Source organism: Anthonomus grandis, chromosome 10 (assembly GCF_022605725.1).
Source record: "Anthonomus grandis grandis chromosome 10, icAntGran1.3, whole genome shotgun sequence".
NCBI lineage: Eukaryota > Metazoa > Arthropoda > Insecta > Coleoptera > Curculionidae > Anthonomus > Anthonomus grandis.
This window is the reverse complement of record NC_065555.1, coordinates 28,988,720-29,011,111: the sequence shown is the minus strand read 5'-3', so window position 1 is coordinate 29,011,111 and position 22,392 is coordinate 28,988,720. Positions and strand designations below refer to the sequence as shown.

Sequence of the window (22,392 nt, the reverse complement as noted above, 5' to 3'; positions counted from 1 at the left end):
CAATATCTTCGCTTGAAAATGTCAGTCTGACAGGACGAGGTTTGTTGATACCTGGGGTGTATTTACCCAGGCGATAGGATTGAAAATTATCCATCTGAAACTCTGGGACGATCGACTTAACTATTCATCCTTCATCTCTTGACATGCTTCATCTCTTGACTTATTCTTTGATCCTTACTGATAGTGGACGACGGCTCTTTTAGATTAAATATAATTAAATTGCGTTTCCGGTTGTTACGCTCATTAATCTCCGAAATAATTTCTTCAAAATGGGTCGGAGTAATACATTCTTTAGAATCTGTGTTTTCCAAGTTAAGCTCCCTCACTTTGTTTTCCAACTCAGCTATCTTGGACATTAGTTTGGATGTTTCCTCTTATATAATTGACTTTATATTGGGGATATTCTCCAATTTTATTTCGCAATGTGAGCATAAAACTTTTAAGACCCGAACTTTTTTCCTCGTAATGCGGGTATAATCATCATTATAGCTATTTATGTATCAAGGGCACTGTAAGGACGATAATGCCCGGAAGGTGGAAATAGTAGCCCGAGGGCTAGGTTTCCGCCTGATGTGCAAGTTTTGGAAGGAAAACAAATAATAAAATTTATTAAGAAGGCTCCTGATGATATCTACTTGGTACACAAAGTCATATTGGTAATGGGTATTTTTGGAGGTTTAAGACGAGATGAGTTGGTCAAAATGACCATTGATGATATTGAAGATAGAGGAACGGTCTTGGTTATAAAGGTACCAGAAACTAAAACTTCAACTTCAAAAAGTTTTACTATCATTGAAGAAGATTTAGGCGCTTTAAATTTAATAAAAAAGTACGCAGCATTAAGACCAGCTGGAATAAAGGAGTGAAGATTCTTTCTTACCTATAGAAAAAGTCGCTGTACAGTACAACCTGTTGGAAAAAATACCATAGGAAGCGTCCCAACATTGATCGCAAAATTTTTAAAACTGGATAATGCAGAAGCTTATACCGGCCACTGTTTGCGTCGCACATGGTCAACTTTACTTGTTGAGGCAGGTGCTTCGTTTGAAATGCTAAAACAACATGGGAAATGGAAAAGCTCTTCAGTAGCTGAAGAATATATACAAGAAAGTATTTCATCCAAAAATAAAGTAGCCAAAATGATTACCAATTCAGTTAATTCCGAGGTTAATTCCGTATCGACTATTGAAATTTCTTTAATGGACAATTTACAAACTATGCAAAATAGCGTTAGTGCTGCCACCTCTACCATCACAAAAAACACCGACCATTCTATAGTGGGATCAGCTACATTTTCCGGGACATTTCAAAATTGTAATTTTTATTTTGAAAATAAAGTTTAATTTTTAGTATTTAAAGAAACATTATTTTTTGTATAAATGGATGTTTATTCTTTATTACGAGAGAAATAAAATTGGATAAGCAATAAAATTTCCGGGCATTATCATAATGCCCGCTTATAATGCCCTAGGTGTGATAGCAGGTATTATTGCTACCATAACATATTCCGTTTCTAAGGTATTATAAATCAATAATAGATAGGTAAAACATAAAATCATTAAAATGAACTTAGCTTTTAGTTTACGCTTAATAATATTTGACGTATCAACCAAAACGATATATTATACCATTTTCAAAACTGAAGACAATGCAACTTGACGTTAACAGCAAAACTACATAATATTTACACCAATAGCCCAACTATATTGGATCTACGATATGTGTGGGGATCATCACAAATCTCCTATATAAGCCAGCATCAACTATATGCAACAACAATGTGGATCTCAACAACAATGAAAGTAAATAACCGAAGTAGGATTTGTAGCAGAACGGTTTTCTTAAGAGGCTCTATTAAGAGTTTTTCAAAACTAAGAAACTAGTTATACCATCGACACCAGATGTCAGTCAAATCTTCTACCGGCCAAAATCACTTGAGAAGCATTAACTTTGGAAATATCTAGATGATCTGAATTACTGTAGGTTAAGGGATGGTCAACGTATAAGCGCAAAAACGCATAAGCATTTACTATAGTTTGCGGATCTGTGACAATCGTATGATCGGGTCCTCTTACTATTCCATTAGTTTTAGACCTTTCAACCTCACCACAAGTATAATTGGTACTTTTTTCAATATTCAAGTAAACATTTATTTTGCTTACCTGTCCAAATTTATTCAAGTCCAACAACTGCATACAAGGGTCATTTTCTGGTAATACTTTAGCGCAGGTTTCTTCCGGTAAATTCTCACATCCTTCCCTGGTCTGGCCGCCTGGTAGATTCTCGTAGAGCCTATATTAAGAAGCATATTATTATTTAACATGCACAATAATTGACATCCGAATATATTACTCATCATATTATTGTTTTTTCTTACCAACTTAAAGCAAAGTCTCCAACATCTTTAGGTTTACCTCCAGGTTTTCCATCGAACGGACCATAAACCATGTCATCATCAGGGTTTTTATTGCAATTTCCACATAAACCTATATTTCAAAAATATTTATGTTTACTTTGGCTTTTAATAACATTTATTAGAGCCACTGCATACCTTCCAATTTTCCACCGTATTTGTGCGAAGGAGCTTTGACCGATACACCCAAAGAAGGGTAATATACTGACACCTAACATAAAAATAAATATTTTATTAAGTAGGCAGTTTTCATAGACATGATTTACCTCTACTTGAACATCTGTCAGCAAAAACTTCATATGTTTCGCACGGGTTTCTTTAACTTGGGCCCAGTCATCGATTTCTTCAAAATCAGCAACTCTTTCACTATCCACAATCAATTTTAGCCGGTTTCTGAAATGATCTACCAGAATATGCACCTTATGGCCTTGGTAGAGAATCGTTATTTTACCGACGCACATCTTTTCCGGCTTGTTTTTGCATGGATGGTTTGTTATGAGCACCTAAAAACGGAAGGAGAGCTCAGGTGCTAAGTTACATTTCATAGTCATCCTGAAACATTATCGCAAAAATCTAGCTCTCCAGGCATCATATCCATGTAAGTCTATTGATCTTGTTCGTTGCAAGGAGTAATAGCGTAAAATTTTAATCGAGTACTAGTGTAGTACTCGATTATTCTTAGTTAAGAATGAACGAGAAGGTATTTAAGACACAGTAAAATAGCTACATCTCGTAATCCGCTTGTATTAAATGACTCACTTAATATTTAACAAAGAAAGTCTATATCATTACTCATAAATTAAACTTGTTTCTAAATAGACTATTCTGGCGATGTGACTCTATGTGTATCATATGAACATTTTAGAAATGTTTACAGAGTATGCAGGTCTTCTATTCAACGTAGGGTCTAACTAGCATACAGAAGCATTAAGAGTGACGGGAAAATCATTTCCAGTGGATCAAAGAATAAAACGAATCATTTGCATAGCTTCTGAAGTTACCTGTACATAAGAGTCTCTAAATAAATATTTCAGATAAAAAATAACTTTTTTCACTGTAAATATACTTACCCCATCAAATATGATCAGAGATATTGAAACATACCTGCCATTTGTGAGTATCCTCTTTATCCATAAGAGCATCTCTAGACATAACATAAACGCAATTACCGTTAACCGTAAAATTACTTTCATCATAAGTGATATATTGCAGGTGTGGTAAAACGTTACATTCACAGTCTCTACAGCTCGACGGTTTAATGCAGCTATCGTCCTTTCTCACAAAACCTGGAGGACAGTAACAACCAGGGAAGCACATTTTGGAAACTTTAGGACAAACGTAAGGGTCTGCGATTGATTCGCATGTGGGTTCGCATTTCCTTTGGAAACAGTCGTTGTATACCAGAGGAGATTCACAAGTTGCAGCTAAAAAGAGTTTTTTTTTAAGAAATACAACAAAAACGTACCAGGTAAAAAATGGCATTCTGATTACTTACGACAGTCCTGCTGCATTCTCCAATCAGATAAGTCAATAGAGGAGTCAGCAGACAGACAGTCTACGACAAACGACTGCATGGCATTACATCTACATTCTTCAGAAGCAGTGTGGTTTTTCTCCGCTCTTTCTAAACAGGAGCAAGTAGAATCGAGGCATCTGGATACAAAGGCTTCTATATCTATGGATGTAGCACACTGACTCAGCGGTTGTTCTCTATAATTGAAAACCACAAAATATACTTAGGCATAGGGAAGAATGGATGGATCAAAGAATAATGATACGCTTGATAACTTCAAGGTAAAGTTTTAAACTTGTTATTTTATTCTTCTTAGGTCAATGTCAAGGTTTTCATATATCCAATCAGTAGCTAAAGAAAAAGAGATTGTTTCAGCTTTTTTGGCCTCGCTCAAAAGCAAAACCTAACAACAGTCAAGCCTTGCCAAGTAGAGAGGTTCTTATGAACTCATAATTATGGTTAAATTCACAAGAATATAAAATAAAGGTTCCCTGTATTGTGTCAGAGATTGAGAAGGTAAATATTCCACCGATGCTCTTTGACGAAATAACATCCAAAGATGTTTCGAAGGTTATTAAACTAACTGGAAAGCTACAGTTAGAGATAATATTATTGATAATATTATTTTGAATAATATTGACAAAGTTAATATTATTCAAAACTTCTGCTACAAAAAATTTGCCAACATACACCATTCTCTGGCACTTCCAATTTACACACATTTACCACTCGTCAGAAGACACATCAAGGTGCCTTAAATTGGGCATGACCAATCAGCTGCCTAACAAACAGAAGATCCTACGCAATGTAATTACATGCCTACCAACATTATATAAAATACTGACATCAAGCTTAATGCGACATGCGCACATACAGGCATGTCAAACTAAACAACGTTTTAGCGGAAGAATAGAATGGGTGTAAGCGAGAGTACCATGGGTGTAAAGATGAAGAAGCTTATTGTAGATTCTGTAAATCTTAAGCACGTGTTGAAAAATCATATGCACTGTCTTGGAAGATTACAAGCCTTCTCGCAGGCTTTCGACAATGTGCCGCATTCTTGGCATTCACAAAATACACCCTACTATAATTACATTGACAATATGGTGGACAAACCTACACCTCTAACATAAATAGTAAATATTTAACAACTGACGACATATCTGTTCGTAGGGGAATCCACTAGGGCAACTCTCTAAGTCCATTGTGACTTTCCCTTCCAACGAACCCACTATTTATCATGTTAAAAGAGATAAAATATGGTTATAAAATTTCGATCAACAGAAGCGCCAAGCGTATTGTTCCTCTATGTGAAAAAATTTTCCAAGAACATAAATATGAAATTTTGGTCTTTTTTTTAATTTTCGCATTTTGGTCATGCAGATAATTTCATTCAGGCAATGAAGACTTATGCATTTGGAATTCTTAAGTGGACGACCATGGATTTGAAAGAGATTCGAAACCTCACACACAACCTTATGACCAAACATAGTTGTCATTATCCAAAATCATCAATGCTCCGAAGGACGTTGACAATAAGAGAGAAAGGATGAGATCTAATTGATGTTAAAAATCTACATTCTCGTGAGGTAAGTAATTTGGGAGTTTTTTTACTCGAATGCTTGCACCTCAAGCCTTCATAATACCATTGCAAAGGCAGATAAAAACTATACTCCTCTCTTAGGACATTGAAAGGTTTAGCATTGCAAAGAATTAGCATTGCCATGGAACTATGGGCGGTTTGCTTGCAACATCTCTGATGCAATGATGCCAAATGCTTATGTAAATGGCAAAAAAATACACTTTATAATATCATGAAAATTTGTCACTCATTTTGACAGGCTCAAAACAATACTATTCCTCTTTAATAAGATATGAAGCATTTTATTTCATAAAATATGATAAGATAATCTATAAAGCACTCAACATTCAAAGTTAAATGAATGTAGATCACGTCCCTATATTAGAGAAAAAGACAACAACATCGCAACGCCGCTTGATCGCTTTATTGATTCCACCGACACGAGTAATCTTTACCAGTGACGTCGTCAAAAAATATTTACATGATAAATATTTATTAGATTATGCTTTAAATTATAAACAATATGACCGTTTATGAATTCTTTATGCGTTTTTTTTTAAGTAACGTACTTCTTTTGAGTAAAGGTACCTCCTCTCTAATAAAGAGCATTTTTATGGAAATTCAATATTTTTTAATTATTATAGATTTCTTAAGAAGTTTTTATTATTCTACGTTTATGATAACGGTTGTTCCGTGATTTATGATATTATGATAATAACGCTATTTACTTGTGAAAAGATCAACTTAAATCGTCTTTTTCCCATGGTGCGGCACAAGTTTACAACTATCGTAATAGTTCACAAAAACACCGAAATGACTGAATATTTTTGAATTGCAAAAATAGGTATATTATAATAGATTTCATATCTATTAACAGAAAATAAATCTTTTAATGAAAATGAATCAAATAAAAATGTAATATACATATAAAATTGTTGTACTTATAATAAAATTTTTAAGTTTGGGGAATTATTGTTAATAGTTATTTGTCTTGGTGTGACCTAGTGACGTCGCGTCAATGTGCAATAGATTGTCCCAGAAGATATTAAGATTATTGTTTCGCTCCTAAATCTTTCTTTATGTTACAGTTTATCATAAGAATCTTTTTTTATTTCACCAAGACTTTTGACACTATAAAGCACAAGCTATACTGTGCTCTGAAAAAGTATCTTATTATTTTAAAGTCTTTGTTAGTTTACAGGAGTTTTTTCGATCATCATTCGAACCTGTGTTGTCAATAAGAGCTCACTCCTAAGGAAAGATACTTATCCAGTACAATTCTTTCAAATGTTGAAGAATTATTGATCATTACTTGTCTTGGTGTGACCTAGAGGAGTCGATGGGCAATAGTTGTTTCAGAAGAAAATGAGTATAGTATTTCATCCTGTAAACTTATCATGTTGCAATTTATTCAACCTTTTTTCTTTTTGAATTAAAAACTAAAGAAAAAACACAGAACTTCATAAATGCCGAATGTAAACACAAAGCCGTTTGTCAAGAAGACATTTCACAACATCACATCAGCTTTTGCCTACGGTGTTGCCATTTCAAATTTTTTGGAAGCGGTTATAGGAATAAGAATTTTAATATTTTTTTTTGCTTTGTGAAGATGTTATTTTTGCGCTTAGAATAACATATATCTATTTCTACTTTTTATATTTAATCCAAAATCTAAGATCAATAAGTTTAATTAACATTTGTTGATATATAGCTGAAAATTTCCTCTTTTGAAAATACGTGTAAACTTGACAACAGAAAATGGATGAATATGTTTGTAAACAAAAAATCCCTCTTGCCCCTGTGCATTTAAATTTGGAGTTCACAAAAATCGGATAGGTAGTTCTTATGAAAGTTACCTTTATTTCTCCCAAGGAAACTAAAAATATAAAAATATACAAAATGTGCCATTTGAAATTCTGGTGTTAAAGTCGATGCAGCACTTTTGGAACACCCTGTATTGATGAAACTCAAAAAATTTAAAAATTCGCTTGAAACGGAAACACTTCGTGAAATAAATAAAAAGGAACGAATTATAGAGAGTGCGTAAAGTTGGTCCTTTACCCACGAGAGTAAAAATATATTTACGTACTTTACTTTATTACACATTTCCCATGCTTGATTTTGGATATGAATTGGACAAGCCTTCGCCTCGCACCATGCCGGTTGCTCTTTGTCTAACGCCCAACTGAAATTTTTGTAAATAATGACGGTTAATTATAAAAATATTTCTAATAACGCAGTTTCCACACCTGTCTCCAAAATCTGCCGTGGTCCTCGCCAAAGTTCCATCAGGTTTTCGTTTGTCATCTTCAGAAATATTATCGAAGAAGCCACATAAACCATCGACTTTATTACTGAGTTTTTGCGACACTCCAAACTTTACATTTGCCAGTTTATTCCATATAATCCAAAAGCCATATCTTAAAATAGAAAATATTAATCCGGCGTTCATATGCAAAGACGATAACTTACCTGCTTGAAGTAAACATCAAAGTATTTCCTAACTGCACTATAGAGAATCCCGTGTTGGCTGCGCCCAGATTTTTTATTTGCTCAGCTGTATATTCATAATCATTAAACCTAATGCTCATATCACTTCGAATGATAATATCATGGTTATTGTGGACTATAACTAAGTCTCTTGAACATTCCTTACTGCAGTTCTTTTTTAAAGACACTTGCCATTCTGAGCTTTGCAAGTCTCTCGCTATAACATGATTGCATATATCATATTTAAACTCTGTATCGTCAAACGTGTTGAAAGTTCGACCAGTTATGTTGCAGATTGCATCCGGTAATGGTTGAGGATAGCAGGAAGCCCTTAAAAAGAAATTTAAGACTAAATTAAAATATGAACCGTTTTGTATAATTATCATTTAAGTTGACTGAGGAGTTAATCGTGTAACAAAGTTAATAATTTTACTTGCAATGTTTTTATTTTGCTATAAGAACACGCGATTCTTTTTCAAATCTAAATTAACACTATTGGCACTAATCTTTGGCTAATAAATTTTTGAGGCATTTCTTATTTGTAAATAAGCACACTATCAGCATGAGCAAGCGATATTTCAGAGGTGATTTTGGCGGAGGTATGGAGGATATTCCGAACACCTTGAAAAGCTCTACGGACATTAAACCGTGGTTCGATAAAAGTTGCATAAACAGTTTTAACAGTACCGTAATTGTATATGTATGGTGTTATTGAAGATCGTTTTACGCGAATAACATCTTTTTTGTATATATGCTATATTAATGCACAATAAACTTGATTTTGACTTTGACTATGAATAGTAAAAATAAATTCGTAAAGTGTTCAGTTTTCTTAAATTTTACAACAGTTTGAATCAAGTAGTTCATTCTTCATTCTATTTCAAATTTTCATTAAACTTTAAACTTTAACTCAATTTCGCTCGGCTCACTATGTAGAAACAGTTAGTTAAAGTATTTCTATTCAAATGCATCCAAAAGAATGTATTGAGGCCATATAAAAAGGTACGCGTCCAACATACTGAACCAGTCTTTGTAGTCTTTGCAAATCAAATCATAATATTTATCGATGTCCCAGCTTTCTAGCAAAAGGTCCACATGACTTGATTTGGATTGATCATGGCTGAAAAGGGAAAGTTTTTGAAAGTTTGTATGGTCCTTCGAGCCGCAAAATGTCCATTTGATTTTTATTTTTGTTAAGAAAGTACTGTATCGAAAGCTCACTGTTGAGAAAAGTGGACTGTATTTATTGTTTTTTTGACAATTAATGGTTGTGAGACCTTACCTGGTTTTCTCTCGATTACAGTTTTTCACTCGCGTTAGCTGGCCAGCTTTTTCTCAGTATGAAATGCGGTTTATCCCATAAACACGGGATTGTATCGGGTGGTACTAGACGCATGAGCGATGTGGTTTAGCGAATTTACTTCTTCTGATAATGGGTTTCAACGAATTGGTTCAGTATGTTGGACGCGCACCTTTTTTATAAGGCCTCAAAACATTCTTTTGGATGCATTTGAATAGAAATTCTTTAACTAACTGTTTCTACACAGTGATCCAAGCGTTTAAAGTTTAAAGTTTAATGAAAATTTGAAATAGAATGAAGAATGAACTACTTGATTCAAACTGTTGTAAAATTAAAGAAAACTGAACATAAAGTAAATAAAAACATTTAAATTTTTTTCGGAGACCACAAATACAAACGAAACTGTTTTATTATGATAAAAAAGGCTGTTAACATAATCTCGGAGGATCTTTGCATCACATATCTTTGCGTGCACATTCTTAGTATTACCGTTGATTGAATATTTGAATGATTTTAATATTCAATCAACGGTATTAGTACATATGCATACAAATCAATAAGCTTAGAACATTGAAAGGCTAGAATTAGCGTTGCCGTGGAACTATGAGCAGTTTGTTTGCTTGCAACATTTCTGATGAAATGGTGCCAAATGTTTATGTAAAAATGCCAAAAAAAAAAACACTTTATAATATCATAAAAATTTGTCACTTATTTTGACAGGCGCAAAATAATACTATTCCTCTTTAATAAAATATAAAGCATTTAATTTTCATAAAATATGATAAGTTACTCTATAAAGAAGTCATTATTATAAAGAAGTCATAGTTACATGATAAATACTTTATTATTAATAGATTATGCTTTAAATTATAAACAATGTTGCCTTTTTTGAACTCTCTATGCGTTTTTTAGCATATTTCATTAGAATAATCTATCTTAGTACTTATCTAATAAAAAGCATTTTTATGGAAATTAAATATTTTATAATTATTATAGATTTCTTAATAAGTTTTTATTATTCTTCGTTTATGACGATGGTTGTCCCTTGATCTGATGTTATGACAATATCGGTATTTAATTGTGAAAAGTTCGGCCTAAATCGCCTTTTTCCCATGGTGCGGCACAAACGGCACAAGTTTTTACTATCGTTCACAAAACACTAAAATAACTCAACCTTTTTCAACCAAAAACGAAAGAAAAAACACAGAACTTCACAAATTGCGAATGTAAACACAAAGCTGTTTGTCAAGATGACATTTCGCAAGATGACATCAGCGGTGGTCTAACATGAATAAGTTAAATTGATGACATTATTATATGTGTGGATATATGGCTGAATGGGTGTAAACTTGACAACAGAGAATCGGTGAATATGTTTGTAAACAAAACACCCCCCTTGCCCCTGTGCACATGTTTAACTTAAACAAAGTTGTTGTTTACCAATTCTAGCCTTTCAATGTTCTAAGTCAATAAGCCGACAAAACAGCAACTAAGAATTATTAAGTAAAATCTGTATTGTTGTGACGAATTCATAATGAGTTACTGATTATATTGGGTATTACGTCACTTATAGCAAAAATCAATTTAGAAATTTTTATCTCACACGCTCAACAATTATTGAAAAGAAGAAGAAAATAGACTTATTCACGTATTTAAAATAAATATTTCTTCTTCTTTTCAATAATTGTTGAGCGTGTGAGATAAAAATTTCTAAATTGATTTTTGCTATAAGTGACGTAATACCCAATATAATCAGTAACTCACTAAGAATTATTGACATACAAGCGAGCATCTTTAAGTGCATCAAAATGTACTACCAGTTTTCGTGCAAGCAGACGATAGATGCCTACAAAGAAAAATATCATGAGGGAGTGAAGAGTTAATCAAGTTTCTAATGCAATGACCGCAACGGAAAAAGCAGACTTGTTGGGTCAGATGTTCACAAATATTATTAATCAAACTAATTAATACGCCCATCGTACCGTAAATCCACAAGGCAACACACCAACGACTTAAAAGGCTTCTTCGATGCCATGGATAGTCGTCCCTCACACAGAACTTGAACACTAATAAGTTCATCGGCCCTGATGGAATACCGCCAATAGTATTAAAAAAGTGTACGGTCGTGCTGACACCATCGTTGTGCAAACTATTGTCTCTTTCATACAGAAGAGGTCTCTTTCTGGAGACTGAAAACTTACGCATATTCGACCAATACCTAAAAAAGGAAAAAAGACGGTGCCCATCAATTACCGTTTGCTTTAGTTCCAGAAATCACCAAGGTAATGGAGAGACTTGTCAACCAGTAAATTTTGACATATCTGGAGTCCACTGACATCATTAGCTACCGTCAGTATGGTTTTATAAAATATAAGTCAGCTATCGAGAAATATAGTAAATTCCATGCAATACCTCTGCATATTTTAAAGGCATTCGATGGGATCTGGCATAAAAACCTCTTAAACAAACTGTATTCTTATGGTTTGCCGCCAATTTTTGTTGCTTGGCTTGGAAGCCTCCTCAAGAACCAATACATCCGAATTGTAGTTCATGGACACACTTCGCAGAGGTTTCAAATAAACGTTGTCGTCCCTCAGGAATGCATCTGGTCCCTTACACTCTTCATGTTATACAGAGTGTTTACTAAACAAGTGGCAAAAATTTAAGGGATTATAGATTAACAGTAGGGGAGCCTTAGATGCTAAATTTGCAGTTACTAAAGCGTCATGGGGACCTATTGGATTAAGAAGATTAGGTGCTAAAACGAAAAAAACTTTATGTTAATTTTGCCATTTTAGTGGGGAGGTGAGCATGCACAAATCTTCAAAAATGTAAAAAAAAAACAGTCACATGGAAATATTCGAACGTGTCAGACATTCATCGTGTATACGCGCTATGTCTTTCTGATAACCGAGAGATATTAATCTGACGAGTAGTGAGCGGAACGTTGTCGTAAAAAGAGGTAGGAAAAATAGTGTCAGATATTTAAATGGGGCGTTAAGTGAACTTAAAAAAGTGTCCTATTCAAATATCTGACATTTAGACGGGACTAAAAGTCATGACCAATTTTTGAAGATGTAAAAAAACGCGACCTTGAAATACTTAACACTTTTTTATTTATTTTATATTGTACTATTAAAAGGAAAACGTTCTTGAATGTAAATCTATATCTCCTTAAAAATGTCAGGTGCTATGACGATATCTTCCTATGCTTCTAAATTTTTATTTCTTGTTCGTTTGTTGCCAACAAATCAAGTTGATAACCAAACCAAAAAACCAAGCCAAATTTTTTCTCCACCAAATACAATGTGTTGGTGCCGTATTGTATAAATACATTGATACAAAACGCCGTATCATACAGCATATTATACAATATTATTGTATAATATCTATCATTTATCTCTAGGCTTTTAATTTTATATGATTGTATGACTCGAAGATGTATATAGACCCCCTCAAAATCGATGCCGCTTTTATTAAAAAGTTTAACTCAGTGTTGCAAGTATATGATTTACATCAGGCTATTAATGAACCTACTAGAAAAAAACATATTTGGACATTGTTATTGGTTTTAACTTAGATATTTTTAGCAAATAGTGAAAAAAGTTAAACTCCGATTGTGCTTGCCTATGATTCTTTGGTTTGGTACAAGTTCAATTTATTTATTGGAGCACCCAAACCATTTTTAGTATCCTAATGAGACTTTGAAACCTATGGCAATGAACCATTCTACCAAAGTCTTTTTAGTACTCCATTCATGTGAACAGCTGAAATGGCATCACGGAGAAAGTCGATAGAGTCAAGATGGCGCGAGAGAATAGAAGTGTGAGAAGGAAAGAGAGACGCTAAGTGGGAAATACAATTCTCAGTAGCTGTACGCTGTACTTTGTGACTTGCCCATTTCCTTACGCCACGCTCAAATCGTCAGAATATTGAAATATAATATACTTTTCTTCATGTACTTAACATACCATGTCTTAATATGACGCGCTCGAGTTTTTCTGATGATATTTTTTACTAATCTGATGGACTGCAGTCAATGCACGCCTCTATAGTAAGGATCCATATATGGTAGAGCTACATTATAGGGTATATACCGGGTGGTGCGCCGCCGAGCGGAACATAGGAAAACCCATCTAAATTTTAAGGGGGTTAATTATTGGCTTCCCTGTACATTTTATAGAAAAAATGTAAGATAACTTTTTGAAGAGACCAATCTGGAAAACTCTTGTGCAAAGTTTCAATTTTAACAAGCGAATTTTGAATTATTCAATTAAATGTAATTGCAAAATTAGCAAATTTTCGGTTGAGGTAAAACCAAACAAGCACCAGTGAAATGAATATTGTCACTCACGTGAGGAAAAGTGTCAATAAATCAGTGACAGTCGATATTTGAAAACAAGTATGAATTATTCAATCGACGAAAAAATAAATATAAATATTTAATGTAACTTCATCGTTATATTAAATAAAAGTTTAGATAAAAAAGTAATGTTAACGTGTTTTACTTTGAATGTATGGTTGTGAGATTGATAAAACGAAAAAAAACATTTCTTGTATTCGGCTGTACGTCAGATTTTCACAAAGCCTTATAACAAATTGTTTGCTGGTGGCTGGTGTCTGGTTTTACCTGAACCAAAAATTTGGTAATTTTGCAATTACATTTAATTGAATAATTCAAGATTCGCTTATTAAAATTTTCTGAAACTTTGCACGAGAGTATGCCAGATTGGTCTCTTCAAAAAGTTATCTTACATTTTTTCTATAAAATGTACAGGGAAGCCAATGATTGACCCCCTTAAAATTTAGATGGGTTTTCCTATGATCCGCTCGGCGACACACCACCCGGTATAAGGTTTCATCCTATATGATTTTCTGACGCGCTAGAGTAACGCGCAATCCCCGCTTGGGCTCCCCTACTATAAGGATATTTAGTCCTTATATGAATTTTGATAGGACGCTTTGTTTCGAAGATACTTGGCAAACAAAAATTCAACCATCCAATTATAATAGCTTTAAAATTATTAACTTAGCCAAAATAAAAGTATAGCGTACTACACTGGACCTCTCACGTAATAAAAAATCTAATAATTCCGTTGATATCTTTTAATAACATTCCGATTAACGTAGCCGAAAAAACTTAAGTTTGTCAGTCAGTGTCAACATTTTAGAAAAATTTAGACGTGTATTTTCTGTATTTCATACTTAAAGTTTTGTTGACTTGCTGATGGCAATTCATTAGAAGCTAGTCGATTGTACCGTGAACGAATCCTGATATGCCTAATAGAAAAACCTTCCAAAGTATACATCAACGACTTCATGAAACTGGAGGACCGAGCACACCAATGCCAAGTAAGAACAGTAGAACTAGAAGAATGTGCTGGCCATGATAGAAAAAGATCCAGGCACCTCTACTCGAAAAATTGCAGATACTTTAAATATAAGTAACGGGACAATTTGGAAGATTCTTAGTGAATATTGGTTTTACCAATACCACATACAACGCGTTCAGGCACTTCTTCCTGCAGATTTTCTTCCACGTATTGGATTATGTCAATGGATTTTGCACAGTTCAAATCTCTCAACTACTGACTCTTATTCTTTTTACCGATGAAGCCAGTTTGTCAAGAAATGCAATAAGGAATTTTCACAATAATCATGTTTGGGCAGAAGAAAATCTACATGAGTTACTTGAAGATCACTTTCAACTTTCTCGTTAAACATTTGGATGGGAATTATAGGTGACTTCCTAATTGGACCGGTATTTCTGCCAGGTAGACTTACCGGCGAGAATTATCCCAACTTTTTGCAACAAACGCTTCCTCAGCTTCTGGAGGATGTACATTTGGATTACCATTAGATACAAGAACTACAATGTGGTTTATGCACGATGGTTCACTAGCGCATTTTAGTATTTTGGCTTGACAGTTTTTAACAGAAAAATTAGGCAAAAAAGATATGTTGTAATTTATCTAAGTGACAGGGTGTAACTAACGCCTTGTATAAATAATGCTAAATTCACCACAAAATTCAATATTTTTATGTCAAAACACATAAAGTCGCCATTTTCAAGACGATACTGCTTAAAGTCACAAAATTATTAAGAAATTTCAAATTAAAACTCCAACTTTAAATAGCTTGTATCTCGTTAACCTGCAACATTTGTATTATTATTATTTTATTAGATAAAAGCCAAGAATTTACATTCTCTATAGCTCTATGAACTAAGTAGGCATTACAATATATTTCAATAAATCTTCAAATGTCAGCTTTCAAATTTAAACACTAAACATGTCCAATTTATCTAGACGCTTCTTAAAACAGTTTATAGTACGAGCAGTTATGACATCTACGGGTAACGAATTCCAAACATCAAACACTCTATTAGGCAAAAACATTTGACGTGTTTTTGTTTTATACATCTGTTTTTTTAAATTTAAAGTGTGACCGCGAAGTCTAATATCCCGATTTCTTTCAAATAGTTCGTTAAGATCACAGCCCAAATAATTATACAGGATTCTGAATGTAAAAATTAAATCACCACGAAGCTTTCGTTTATCAAAAGTTAGCAAGTTTTCATTTAAAAGTCTCTCACTGTAGGTAGGTCTCGGCATACGCAACCATACGTAGATCGTGTAGCACGTCGCTGCAATAATTCAAGTAAATTTTTGTCGCGCACCAAGTCCGCGCACCAGACGGGACCTGCATATTCAATAATAGCCGGATAAAGGTGGTATACAACTTCATAAAATTGTCAAATGGAATTTTAACAAAAGCTTTTTGCAGCAGATACAACATAGAATTTGCACGTTTCACAATTGAGGCAATATGCTGGGACCAAGAGAGATCCTTAGTTACTATTATTCCGAGATCACAATAAGATTCGACATTTTTAAGTTTAATGTTATTTATTTGGTAGGGTAGCTGATGATTATTTTTTCCTAAATGTAACACCACACACTTGTCCGCGTTAAGAGGGAGTAACCATTTACTGCACTACTTCCAAATAGTGTCCAGATCGGTTCGCAATTGTTGATGAGAAGTTAGGGCAACTGCATATATTTTTGTGTCGTCAGTAAACATTGATACCCAAAACACAACAATTTAACAATTCTCCTCTAATGCCAAGATGTTCTAGCTTATGTTACAATCGTTTCGTGGGAACTCTATCAAATGCCTTAGCAAAGTCGAGGTAGATGCAAAGTCGAGGGTGTTTCAGAACTATGGGATCAAACTTCTAGGGGTTGTTCAGTGTAACAGTAGAATCCATTTGAGTATAGGAACCCATGTCCGGAAATGTGTCACTACGCCACTAAGGCCCTAAGACGCGTTTAAATTTAGAAAAAATATTAATTACCTAAATAGGATCTGATGCATTTATTTTTACCTTTTGTATATGATACCATTACAACAATTGTTCAAAATGTCTTCCTCCAACCTCAATACACCGATTTAAACGCCGCACATGATTTCGGCGGACTACACTAAAAATTTGATCCTCATTTTGAAATATTTCAAATGCTGCTGTTATTCGTCCAATTAAGTCTAGCTCTGATTCTACTGGAGTTTCGTAGACTAAAGACTTTACATGTCCCCACAAGAAAAAATCGAGCGACGTTAAATCGGGTGACCTAGAAGGCCAAGAAATCGCTCCACCTCTGGCACTCCAACGGTGCCCAAACCGCTGAGCTAAGTACTCGCGTACTTGTACAGCAAAGTGAGCCGGCGCTCTATCATGCTGAAACCACATTATTTGCTTTCTAACGTTTAGTGGAACATTTTCAAGGAGTTCTGGAAGAACTTCCTCCAAGAAACGCAGATAAATAGGTCCTGTTAATCGTTCTGGTAGAAGGTATGGCCCAATTAAATAATCATCAACAATGCCTGCCCATACGTTGACAGACCAACGATTCTGATGTTTTCTTGGAAAAATTGCATAAGGATTTTCTTCATCCCAAACATGGCTATTCCTACTATTAAAAATACCGCCTCTTGTGAAAGAGGCTTCATCGGTCCACAAAACATATCATAAAAAATTTGGTTGTGCAATGATGTGAATGTCCAGAAGCCATCGACAAAATTGAACTCTAGGATGATAATCGGCTGCAGTCATACCTTGAACTTTCTGGAAGTGGTAAGGATGGAGTTGTTGCTCGTATAGTACCCGCCAGACAGAAGCGTTACTCGTATTCATATTCTTAGCGACGTCACGTGTGCCATTTGATGGTTCATCGGCAACTCGCTGAAGCACCTCTTCTTCAAATTCGACCGTTCTTACGGTTCGAGCAACACCAGTATCATGCATCTTGGTCTTAAACATGCCTGTCTCAGCGAGCCGCTGATGAACCGCAATAAACTTTTTGGATCCAGGATGCTGCCGTTAGGGATAATGTTCATGATACAACCGCGATGCTGCTCGTGAATTGCAGTTTGTTGCTCCGTATGCCAAATGCATATCCGCCAATTTTTGATTGGGAAAGTTTTCCATTAGCAATAAATGTTTAAAAATTCTAAGCTGTAAAATTTTTAAACATGACATTGAGAATTGACATTGATAAGCGTTGATTTTAAACAATTGTTGTTATGGTATCATGTACAAAAGGTAAAAATAAATGCAGCAGATCCTATTTAGGTAATTAATGTTTTTTATAAATTTTAACGCGTCTTAGGGCCGTAGTGGCGTAGTGACGCATTTCCGGAGATGGGTTCCTATACTCAAATGGATTCTTCTGTTGCACTGAACAACCCCCAGAAGTTTGATCCCATAGTTCTGAAACACCCTGTATTGGTTGATTTTTGTCTAAAGCTGTTATCCACTGGTTAAGGCATTGACGTAGATTAGTAATCGTAGAGTGACCCCTTACAAATCCGTGTTGGATATTGGGTATTACATAATTTTCAGTAAAGAATGTTTGCACTTCATCTCGAACAATGGACTCCATAATTTTGCAAACAATCGATACTAGGCTTATCGGCCTATATATAGTTGCCTGCTGATAACTTGTCGCCTTTTTTAAAAATTGGCGTGACCGATGCGACTTTCCACTGTTCGGGTACAGAGTTTTTGATCATTGAGTATTTCATAACTTTTGCAAGAGACGCAGCTATCACTTCACTGCATTTTTTTAGAAGAGTTGCCGTTAATTTGTCCAAACCTGCAGATGAATCGTTTTTTAATTTTTGAAGTTTTTGTTTAATTTTTTCCTCATTTATATTTTTTTCCTCATTTATTGTTGTTATTGAGTTTAAGATACGTGGACAGTGTGGGGTAGGTAATACATCTTGTTCAGGCTCTTTAGTGAATGCCTTTTCGAATGTTCTCGCCAACTCTTCCGCGACTTGCATTTCATTTTCACACATGCTGTTGTTGCCCTTTTTTAGTAACGGTATTGAAACCCTTGATTTAATTGAGGAGCGAATGTATTAAAATAGTTTTTTGGGGTTTTTGTCGTTTGCTAAATTAATTTCAACATTTTGGCGGGAATTTTTTATTAAGTTTGTAAGCATTTTCGAAAAACTACGATGATTCGTCAGGTCAATGTCATTTCTTGAACGCTTATATTTTGTTCAGAGATGTTTCTTCCGTTTAACCATGTTAAAAAGATTTTTATTTATCCAAGGTTTCTTTGCTTTCTGTCGCATTGGTTTTTCTTAAGAATTTCCATGATTCATGATGTCCAACTTCCCTAGATCATTACAGACATGTTCGAAATTTGTCACCAAGTATTTATTTTGACTAGTGCTCTGTTTTTTTGTAGGATTTTGTAGAAAATTGAAGTTCTGCATTGATTATATTATGATCTGATTTTCCAATAGGGTCCTCGATTTTAATATTGCAAACAAGAGATTCTTTGTTTGTTAGTAATAAGTCGAGGGTCGATGGTTCCTAGTTTTATCTGTATCTGGTTGGCTCAGTGATGAGTTGGGACAGATTACTTTTATTTAATATTAAGTCACTAAAATAGGTTTCAGAATTGTATGGTTCAGGAAATAACGTAAGCGGCCATTTTAAACTAGGAAAATTAAAGTCATCGACTATTACTAAATTTTCACATGTCCTTGATAAGTCTTGCATCTTTACAAAAAGCTTTTTGTTGTTTTCCAAACTGGTATCATTTGCGGGGGGCCGATAAATACACATAAAAGTAAAAAAAATATCTTTGCTTACTACTTTTAATATTAGGGTGTCTATGTTCTCAGAAGAAAATTGTAACTTTTGTGAAGAAAAATCAATTAAAATTTGATTGCTTACATAGGCGCAAACTCCGCCCCCCAGGTTTATTTTGTTCTATCTGTTCTAAATATAGTATACCCGGGTAAGTCAACCAAGGAGTCAGGTATTTTATTTGAAATCCATGTTTCGGTTATAAAAATAAGATTTGGGTTAGTTGAATTTTGTAGACAAACTCGCTGTATTTAGCCAATAAACTGCCTAGGTTTGTATATAAGATTTTCCATAAGACATGTTAAGCTCAATCGCCATATTTTGGTATGTAGTATCTTCAGTTCAGAGATTGCCCATTCTTAATGAATCACCCTGTATATATTGTACATAGAACGATTTCAATATGTAGGAAATGTACATCATAATGAGGAGGCCAAGTATAAGAGCCATAATTCGAATGTGGGCGCACAAGGAAGCAATGTAGCAAACTAATAGAATTGACGTTCCGGAAGTCACATTACATCTTATGCCCCGTAAAGATAAAACTTAAGCGACTAACAAGTATAATTCCCAGGTCTCTAATATGAGTAACTGATTCTATAAAGTTATTGTTTATTTAATAGGAGTGCACATTAAGTAGCATTTCTTGACATTCAGCTTGAGTGCAAAATGACTATCCAAATCCGACTGAACCCTGAGGTAATTATCAATGTATTTAATTTGAAGATATAGTTTTAACTCGTTTGAAAAGAGATGTACTGAAAATAAGATGATATATCATTTATGTATAACTTGAACTGCAGAGTAATTCGATATCTGGCTTAATCGCTAAATAAAGTCTCTTTGGCATATCTATGATTTAGAGGTACTTAAACAATTAATGATTAGGTTTATGATGCAAGTAGAATAATTAAAATTTTAATTAATTAATATACTTACACAGGGCACAATTTTGAATTATAATCATTATTGCCATCTAAAACGGGAATAAATCCAGGGGGACAATTGATTTTAGGACACTCCTCAGTCGTGTGATTATAGGAAGTTGGCGGTTTGTTAATGACGCATTTGTAGACTGGGCAAATTAGTTCTTCTTTGACAGGTACCAAAGGCTTTGACAGAAGCTGTTTCTTCGAGTTGTGGGATTTTACATCTGACTTAGCAACGAATTTTCGCCAGCTATAAGTTGACTGGGTTTTCTTCTTAAGTCCTAAAATATATTGGAAAAATAATTATTGAAGAAATATTTGTATCACTATTAATATAATAAATTCCTTTCCCTCCAATTGAGTTGTAAATATCATCTATATAAGTATATGTTTAAACCTCAAGAATTGCTGATATAATTTTACTTACAAATGGCCTATAATAGGATAAGTATGAAGATAAAATATTTTAAGGCCCTTAGCGGAGCATAAGTGACAAATATAACAATGATATTATATATGTATTAATACCGGTATTACTAATATACAAGATGTCTGTGAAAAGTATTGGGAAATCTCGAAACTGGAGATACTACAGACCAAAATATGTAAATTGACCCAGACATATACCAAGGTTGATAGTTTGTGAGACAAGTCCAAAGGTTGATAGTTTGTGAGATACAGGTTGACAAAGTTACTATTTTTTCTTATTGCTTAAGAAGCTTTTCAGATTTTGGCATAAAACTCGGTATGTGAAGGTTTTCTAGTTTGAGAAACGAGAGTCCGCTATTTTTCATAGCCGCCACTTACTGCACTATTTCGGTAAATAACTTATAACTTTTTTGTACAACCCTTTATGCAACAACTGACCGAAAAATCTTATTTCTCGTATTTCTCCACCAAAAATGTCTACTTGTTAAAAGTGACTTAAGTTAACACTTTCCGAGATATATATCATAGGCATTAATATTAACATTATGGAGTATACGTTTTTTGAATATTCTGATGTGCATTTAATGTACGGATTTGCAAGATGTTATGCATTAAAAGCACGAAGATTGTACGCGGACAGATTCCCTAATAGACACCTGCTTAATTCATCATTGGAAAGTCCAACGTATCAATCAGCGGTTACGAGAAACTGGTAAGAGATGATTATAGTAATATTTTGAGTCAAGTTTTGAGTAGTAAAAACGATGGATTTTAGATAGTTTTGCCTCAAATATCGGCCGACCACTGGCGTATCCAGGGGGGGGGGGGCAAAGGGCAACAGAAAAGCTAGGGAGAAAAAACATAAAAAACATATATTGAGTTCTGCTAATGACGCAACATATTTAAGTAGTACAATACAAAACAAAATAATAAATGCATGTAACACAAATATTTTACGAAAAATAATAGCAGAAGTAAAATCTGCAAAATATTATGCAATCTTGGCAGATGAGACAACTGATATTGCCAAAATAGAGCAGTTTGTTCTTTGCGTTCGGTACGTATGCGATAATTTATCTATTAAAGAGTCCTTTCTTCAATTTATTCCGGTAACTTCAACCACTGGGCATAATTTAGCAAAAACAATTATCGAAAATTTGACAAACTGGGGTTTAGATTTAAATAATCTTAAAGGCCAGGGTTACGATGGGGCAGCGGCAATTAGTGGTCAGTTTTCTGGGGTACAGGCTATTATAAGAAAGGAATATCCTACAGCTTTATATGTTCATTGCGTCTCACACTCCCTTAACCTTGCTATATCCGATGCATGTTCTGTCCAGGCTGTACGAAATTGCATGGGTGTTATTGAAAATGCTTACAATTTTTGTAATACTCCCAACCGTCAAAATATTTTAACTAAAAATTAAATGAAATGCCGGATAATGAGAGATCAAGACGAGAAAGATTAAAACAACTTTGTGCTACTATAACTAATCTTGTCTTTAAACCCATCTACTACTATAGATGGGTTTAAAGACAAGATTCAGTAAGCGTAATGAGAAAGCTTTTAA

The 22,392-nt window shown here is 34.2% G+C and overlaps 1 protein-coding gene across 1 annotated transcript in view; it reads right to left on the bottom strand.

The window, feature by feature from the left end:
* LOC126740857 (hemocytin) overlaps positions 1 to 22,392 on the bottom strand; it is a 279,897-nt gene that overhangs the window by 50,604 nt on the left and 206,901 nt on the right. Inside the window, exons 44-53 of the mRNA XM_050447026.1 lie at positions 20,403 to 20,673; positions 7,981 to 8,328; positions 7,758 to 7,928; positions 7,598 to 7,693; positions 3,909 to 4,123; positions 3,518 to 3,837; positions 2,680 to 2,916; positions 2,552 to 2,624; positions 2,378 to 2,486; positions 2,163 to 2,292 (exon numbers count right to left, since the gene is read on the bottom strand). Coding sequence (XP_050302983.1) covers positions 2,163 to 2,292; positions 2,378 to 2,486; positions 2,552 to 2,624; positions 2,680 to 2,916; positions 3,518 to 3,837; positions 3,909 to 4,123; positions 7,598 to 7,693; positions 7,758 to 7,928; positions 7,981 to 8,328; positions 20,403 to 20,673 — 1,970 coding nt within the window. The remainder of the gene's footprint in view (positions 1 to 2,162; positions 2,293 to 2,377; positions 2,487 to 2,551; positions 2,625 to 2,679; positions 2,917 to 3,517; positions 3,838 to 3,908; positions 4,124 to 7,597; positions 7,694 to 7,757; positions 7,929 to 7,980; positions 8,329 to 20,402; positions 20,674 to 22,392) is intronic.